The 7,073-nt window shown below is 48.9% G+C and overlaps 1 protein-coding gene across 1 annotated transcript in view; it reads left to right on the top strand.

Annotated features, from left to right (window-relative positions):
- MYO5C (myosin VC) overlaps positions 1 to 4,622 on the top strand; it is a 103,203-nt gene extending 98,581 nt beyond the window's left edge. Inside the window, exons 40-43 of the mRNA XM_045286468.1 lie at positions 728 to 902; positions 1,503 to 1,583; positions 3,198 to 3,364; positions 4,315 to 4,622. Coding sequence (XP_045142403.1) covers positions 728 to 902; positions 1,503 to 1,583; positions 3,198 to 3,350 — 409 coding nt within the window. The 3' untranslated portion in view covers positions 3,351 to 3,364; positions 4,315 to 4,622. The remainder of the gene's footprint in view (positions 1 to 727; positions 903 to 1,502; positions 1,584 to 3,197; positions 3,365 to 4,314) is intronic.
- The last annotated feature ends 2,451 nt before the right edge of the window (positions 4,623 to 7,073 follow it).

The raw sequence follows: 7,073 nt of genomic DNA, 5'->3' as shown, positions 1-7,073 counted from the left end.
CATTTACTCATAATCTATGGTGCATTTACTCATAATCTATGGTGCATTTACTCATAATCTATGGTACATTTACTCATAATCTATGGTGCATTTACTCATAATCTATGGTACATTTACTCATAATCTATGGTGCATTTACTCACACTTCCTGTCTGCTCTGGCTGCGCTGCGGCCAACAGTGAGCTGCATGGTGGCACCCACTGCTATGGTCCAGAGTCCAGAGTTACGGTAGCTTCGGGGGGGCCTTATTGTCAGGGAGGCTTTATGGTCGGGGAGGTCTTGTTTTGGGGGGATGCCTTATATTTCAGCGAGACGCAAAACTGTACGTAGGTCTTATTTTAAGGGGATGTCTTACTTTCGGGGAAACACGATACTCTCCGGGAAACTTTCTGCCAATTCCGGCAAAGAAATCCAATTGTTTTAAGTATATATCTTAATTTTTCTCCTCGGATATCACCCTAGGGGTTTATCCCTGCTCTTTCCTCGGATTGTCCCTCCGTGTCTGTCCTAATTACAAGCCCTTCACCATAGATCATGATCTGGAACTGTACATCAAGGGAGCCGATCATAGCTCCTCATGTGACAGATCCCACATGGGCAGGGCAGGCTGTGAGTGAGCTCCCAGACCCTCTCGGAGGACACATGGGGTGCGGGGGTCCAGGACCCGGCCACAAGGTGTCTTCAGTGAATCACCGGCTCTCCTCTGCACCTCCGGCTCTCATTCCAGGTGCAACATCAGCTTCTTGGAGGAATGGCTGAAAGATAAGAATTTACAGAACAGCCTGGCCAAGGAAACCCTGGAGCCGCTCTCCCAAGCAGCCTGGTTGCTTCAGGTTAAGAAGACCACAGAGAGTGATGCTCAGGAGATCTATGAGCAATGTACCTCGCTGTCTGCTGTGCAGGTGACCAGCCTTGCTTGGCATCTCCCCGGGCCTTGCCCAGCAGATCGGTGAAATTGGCTTCACCTTTCCTGGCTTAGCCAGCTGTTCTTGGGGGATCATCTTTATCTCCTGTGGCCCACCCTTGAAAATCTACGAGGAGGCTTCAAAAAGATCATGGGAAAGTGGAATTAGAAGATAATGGAAATTTTCCATAAACTTTTTGAAGCCCCTTGATATTTATAAGCATTTGTTCATTTATAAATTGTGTCTGTGTTATTTCTTTCTAAGCGTTTATTAAATACTTAACTTGGGCCTATACATGTAAAATGTGTCTCACATATTTCCTGCCCACTAAACTCAGAAGAATATGGAGGCAGGGGTGCGGGGAGGAGCCAGGAAGAGGCAAGGCAGGAATCGGCGGTTCTCTCAATGCCATCTGATGTGGGATTTGCCTCAGCACCACGTCATCTCCTTTCTTGGAAATAGGCAACCCATGATTCGCAGAGCCAAACTGCACCATCATGGGACTGGCTGTGGTTCCCATTGCTTCCTGTAGCTGTTGTTTAATGGGCAAAGCTGTACCTTTCCAAGGTCTGACCCGTTGCTGTGTAACCTTTGCAGATCATAAAGATCCTCAATTCCTACACACCAATAGATGACTTCGAGAAAAGAGTGACTTCATCCTTCGTTCGCAAAGTACAGGTGAGCTCGCTCGGGTGCGCCTGTTCATTTGAGCTCCTGTGTATGATGTAAGAAACGACGACGACTTGCGTTAACGTTGTAGAAGTCCAGGGTCAGAGGACGTTCCCGGACATGCCACTGAAAGTCACCACCCAAGGACAGCAGGGGTATCGTTTCCAGAATCCACTCCGTCCTGAGGGAGAGGGACAGAAACCAAGACACCTGCACCATGTCCCTCGACACCTCTTGTTTCTTGTGGGACTTCAAGGCTGAATGGAAACAAGACACTTGTTGATGTTTGCTTTTCTTCTCCCCCTTCCCCCCATTATTTTAATCCCTAATATTTCTTCCCGAATGAACTGGGGCAGCAGTTCTCAAAATTTGGTTCAAGGATCCCTAGAGGTCCTGGAGACCCTCTCCGGGATTTTAAAGCCATCCATTGTCCAAATGCACGTTTGTATAGGGCTGCATTTCATTCATGCGCTATAACTAAAACTGCATGCCCTACAGAGGGAGTGCAGAAGCAGATGCGAGACTCTACCTGTCTTATATTCAGCTAGACAGACAGACAGACATTTTCCAAAGTAAAACAGTTCCATGCTTCCCACTGATGGCTTTGTTGACTCTGGAGACGCATTCTTTTTTGTTAAAAATATTATACTTCAACATGTGTCTGATGTATTATTAGCTTAATGACTCAAATATTTTAAAGGATCTCAATACAAAAGGTATGTTTATTGTATGAAGGTTCCTACAGTAACGAGACACGTCAGGGTCTCAGAGACCAAAGCTGCTCGGAGTCATCAAGGTTGCTCAGAGAGCAGTTCTGCTCTGCCCGTGGGGTCAATGAGAGTCGTGGATTCCACCACATCCCGCACCACCACGGAGCGGGGGCCCCAGGTTCAGAGCCAGCCACTGGGCTAAGGCAGTTAGGGTTCATGAGGACCGAGCTGGGGAGCCCTCCGGAGAGCCTTTCTTTCACCTTGGACCCGGACTGTTTAAAAAGGCCCCTGTGTTAGTCCGGGTAGACTCGAGAAACAAATCCAGGGAGACTCGTGTGTATAAGAAAGAGTTTTATATAAAAGAGCAATTATACAGTCAGAAACATCCCAGCCTAGCCCAGATCAAGTCCATAAATTGGATATTAGCCCATATGTCCAATACCAATCTATAAATTCCTCTTCAGATTCAGGAAACATGCAATGACGCTGAAAGCAGGAAGGTCAGAGGTCCCTGGGTGGAAAGTCTTGTGGATCCAGCGGTTGTAGAAACATCTCGGCACTAGCGTGGGTCTCCACGTAGCTACTTCAGCTCCAGGGCTCTAGCATAGCTCCAGGTGTCTTGTCAGCAGCAATGTCTCCCAGGGAGTGAGTGTGTGTCCCACCTCCTTAGCTCTTCCCAATCACGCTGCAACCTGATTGACAGGCTAAGCTCCACCCCTTCACTCGTAATAGTCACGAATTGACAACAGATTATGTAACGGCCACAGCCCCTTTAAAAGATTGTCTTCTCCCATGATTTGGGAAGCAGCTATCCACTGGAGATAGGGCGGGCTGCCGTGCTCTTGACTCCCGGACTTGGGAGGAAAAGAGCGCACTGGTCTCCTTACTCGTTTTTCTTGGGTTCTGATTTCAGGTGCTCCTAAACAGCCGGGAGGATTCATCGCAGCTGCTGTTGGACACCAAGTACCTCTTTCAAGTCACATTCCCTTTCACCCCCTCCCCGCACGCTCTGGAGATGATCCAGATCCCCAGCAGTTTCAAGCTGGGCTTTCTCCATCGATTGTAGCAGGAGAGAAGAAAGTAAGTCCATCTTTCTCCCCAAAGCTAAAAGAGGGGCCGATATGAAGGGGGCGGGGGCCCTTTGGGTCCAAACTGGAGATGCTTTGGAATGTGAGACAGAGGAGAAAATAAGAGTTTCACCAAATGAACCTATTACTTCTTGCTGGCCAGACCTTCTCGTGAGTGGTGGTGGTGGTAGTGGTGCAAGGTGGGTGATGGGAAGAGGTGGGAGGTGGGACGTGGCTGCTGCCACTACAATTTGTAAGAATTAACAAACACCAGCTGTGGTTGGAACGGCCACTTCCCTTGGGAATCCCAGCCTGCTTTTATTGGAATTTCTACAAGGGGCAATTTTACCCCCAGGTACCTCTTGGTCGTGGTCCAGCTAGAACTTCAGGCAGGGCTCCACTGGGAGGGCGGGGCATCGAGGGCGGCAGCATCTCCATGTTCCATGTGCAGCCCAGGTTTATCTAGAGGTCCGTGTGGGCTCCTTGTGACCACAGTAGCCCACCAACAGTCCTCCTGCCGTGTGCCTGCCACGGAGCAGAGGGCATGGCTCCCACTGAGTCTTTTTAATGCTCTATCCTAAAGATTTCTTTTCTCTGACCACTCTAATTTATAAAAGGACATCTGCTATTCAACTCGAAAGCCAGGATGTGAAGTGTTTTATGTGTAAAGTTATTTCACAGTAATACATTCCCAGCCTTGCTATTTACTGCTGTGCCAACAGAGTTGCCATGACTTTTTATTGTTGTATAGCTTTCATACGATAATTTTAAGCCACGTTTTTTTAAAAGCAGCTGAAGTGGTTTTCTCTAATCGGTAAAAATGTATTTCTTTTTTAAATTGCTTGGAAAAAAATCAGCGGATTATGCTAGTTCCCATTCTTGAGACACTTGGATTTCCCAAATGTTATGGAAACTGGCTATCCCTTGTTCCCTCAAACGATGGCATTCCCTCCCTCCTTTTAGAGGACAAGATGACATTGATACAGAGGGGCCCTGCCCGTGGGGGCCTGCGGACCCATCGCTTTCCTGAGCCGCCCCAAGAATCCCAGCGCCCCTTGGATTTCGTGCAGAGTCGCGGCCGTGGCTGTGACGTCATGACGTGGGCGCGTGCACAGCTCGTGGGGCGAACGTGCGTGACTCCGAAGCAGCATCGCCCTGCTACTACGCCTGTTTTCATGTGGCGAATTATTGTTTCAACTCCGTTTAGTTAAATGCATCGCATATGAAGAAATGAAAACTGCAACGTCTTCGCTTTTAATCAATAAAAATCAATTGCCAAGTGAATCGGATCAGATTCTTTTCATTGCTGAGACATTGCCTTTTGCTTGAATGCAGTTGCATGCCCTTCTTTAAGGGTCGTTTTTGTTTTGTTTTGCTTATAAATCATTGGGGGAGGGCTCGTACAGTCTTATAACAATCCACACACCAGTTGTATCAAGCACATTTGTACACACGTTGCCAGCATCATTTTCAAAAGTTTCTTTCTCCTTGAGCCCTTGGTGTCAGCTCTTCTTTTGTCCTCCCAGAACGTCGGTCCTGTTGTTTCCTCCTTGGGAGTGTTTATCTTGCCTATCTTATATAGATAGACATGAAAAAATAAAGAATAAAAAGGGGGTGGAGGGCCATGCATAGCTCCAGGTCTGTCTGTTGACCCTTATGAATGTTTTCCCATCAGGTCTGATGAGGGGCCATGCCCTCTGTGTTAGTCTGGGTAGACAAGAGAAACAAATTCATAGACACATGTGTAGAAGAAAGAGCTTTATATACAAGAGCAATTGAATATTGAGAAAACATCCCAGCCCAGTCCAGATCAAGTCCATAAGTCCGAAATTAGCCCATGTATCCGATACCAATCTATAAATTCCTCTTCAGATTCACGAAACACATGCAATGATGCCGAATGCAGGAAGATAAGAAGCAGTGGGTGGGAAGTCTTGTGGATCCAGTGGCGTTGTAAGCATCTCAGCGCTGGCAGGGGTCTCCACGTGGCTTCTCCAGCTCAGGGCACCAGCGTAGTTCCATGTGTCGTGTCAGCTACAATGTCTCCCAGGGAGTGAGCCTGTGTCCCACCTCAAGCGAGCTATTCATCTCCTTAGCACCTCCAAATGAGGTCATCAAGCTGCCACCTGATTGACAGGCTAAACTCCACCCCTTCACTCTTAATAGTCACAAATTGACAACAGATTATGTAACTACCAACCCTCCGAGTCTGAAGTCTGTTTTCAGGATTCCTCAGGAACTTCATTGCTTTGCTCCCCTTGCTGCTCTGTTGCATGCCCTTCGTGTCTCACCCCAGTGTGGGGGTGGAGGTAGGGGGCGGGGGTGGGGGTGGTGTTGGAAGGGTCATTCTTAAAGATGCTACAATCCGTATGGATCCAGAATATCTCATTAAAAGCATATAAGAATTTTCAGAGAGGGAATAAATTGTCACAGTGTCTCCCTGGGGCTGTCAGACTGTGCCCGGAGGAGAGAGTTGGCAGTTTGCTGATCCTCCATCATGCCCATCTCTGCCCCTTTCGGACCTCCCCCAGGCCACATGGCACCCGCTGCCCTACCGTTTCAGCTCACATAACTCAGCATTCACAGTGTTGTATGGCCCCTGCCCCGGGCTGGATGAACCGCTAGTTTTTCACTTGTTTCTTCTGCTGGCTTGTGAGCTCCTGGAGGCCAGGGACAACCCATCCCCGCCTTCATCCTGAGGCTGGAGGGACGGAAGAGAGCTGAAAGGGAAGAGTCCTATTCAATGTGGCCGGGATCGGAGGGTGGAGGTCAGCCTTGGAACAGCAGATCTGGTTTGAAGGTTAGGGTATGTGTGGAGACCGAGGGATTTAGGAGTGGAGACGTAGAGAGGGAAGTACCCACCACACAGTCCACCAGGTCTGTAAAGCTGAAGGTGGAGCGGGTGGGATCAGGACGGGGGACTCCGGGAGATATTGATAGCCTTTAGTTGCAGGTGAGTGAGCAGGGCGTGGGTTCACAGGCTCAGATTCGCACAGTGCTCAGACAGTTGTTGGGTGCTGACTTATAACCACCCTCTAGGCACAGTAGAAGTAAACACCACCCGGCCCTGCGCCACCCTCACAATGGTTATGCAGCCCTGTGCCATCCCTCACAATGGTTATGTCTGAGCCCATTGTTTCAGCCTCTGTGTCGATCCATCTTAAGGGCCTTTCTCTTTTTTCAAGGACCCTCTCTGCTGCGCCAGGCATGTCCCTCCTGATCACGTGTCCAAAGTACCGGAGACAAAGTCTAGTCGCCCTGGCTTCTAAGGAGCATTCTGGCTGAACCTCTCAGCGTAGATGTGGTCATTCTTCGGCTGCCTGTGGCATATTTACTGAGCCTCACCAGCACCATCAGTTAAAGGCATCCATTCTTGGGTTTTTCTTAGCCACTGCCCAGCTGCCACGTGTGTGTTTATGCAACTGGTCCACGGGAGTAATGCGGGGGCCGGCTAAGGGTAGACAGGCAGAAGGTTCAAGGGCAAATGAGTGACGCAGGCAGCTCTGAGTGCCCCAATCGTGAGAGAACTAACTGCAGGTGGGAAGGAATTAAGCTGAGCTGTAATGCCCAGATAAGGCGATTAGATGTGGTAAAGGCACATTTCTACCTTCACGGCCACAGCGCCAACTCCTCGCCCTTCGGCCCACCATTTCCAAGTGTGGAACTCTGGAAGGTATGTCTCCTTTAATGTTAAATTATGAGGTTCTTTTACTCATTCTAAT

Source organism: Echinops telfairi, unplaced genomic scaffold (assembly GCF_000313985.2).
Source record: "Echinops telfairi isolate 266 unplaced genomic scaffold, ASM31398v2 ScPeMD7_8;HRSCAF=38, whole genome shotgun sequence".
Lineage (NCBI taxonomy): Eukaryota > Metazoa > Chordata > Mammalia > Afrosoricida > Tenrecidae > Echinops > Echinops telfairi.
This window is presented reverse-complemented; position numbering and strand designations above follow the sequence as displayed.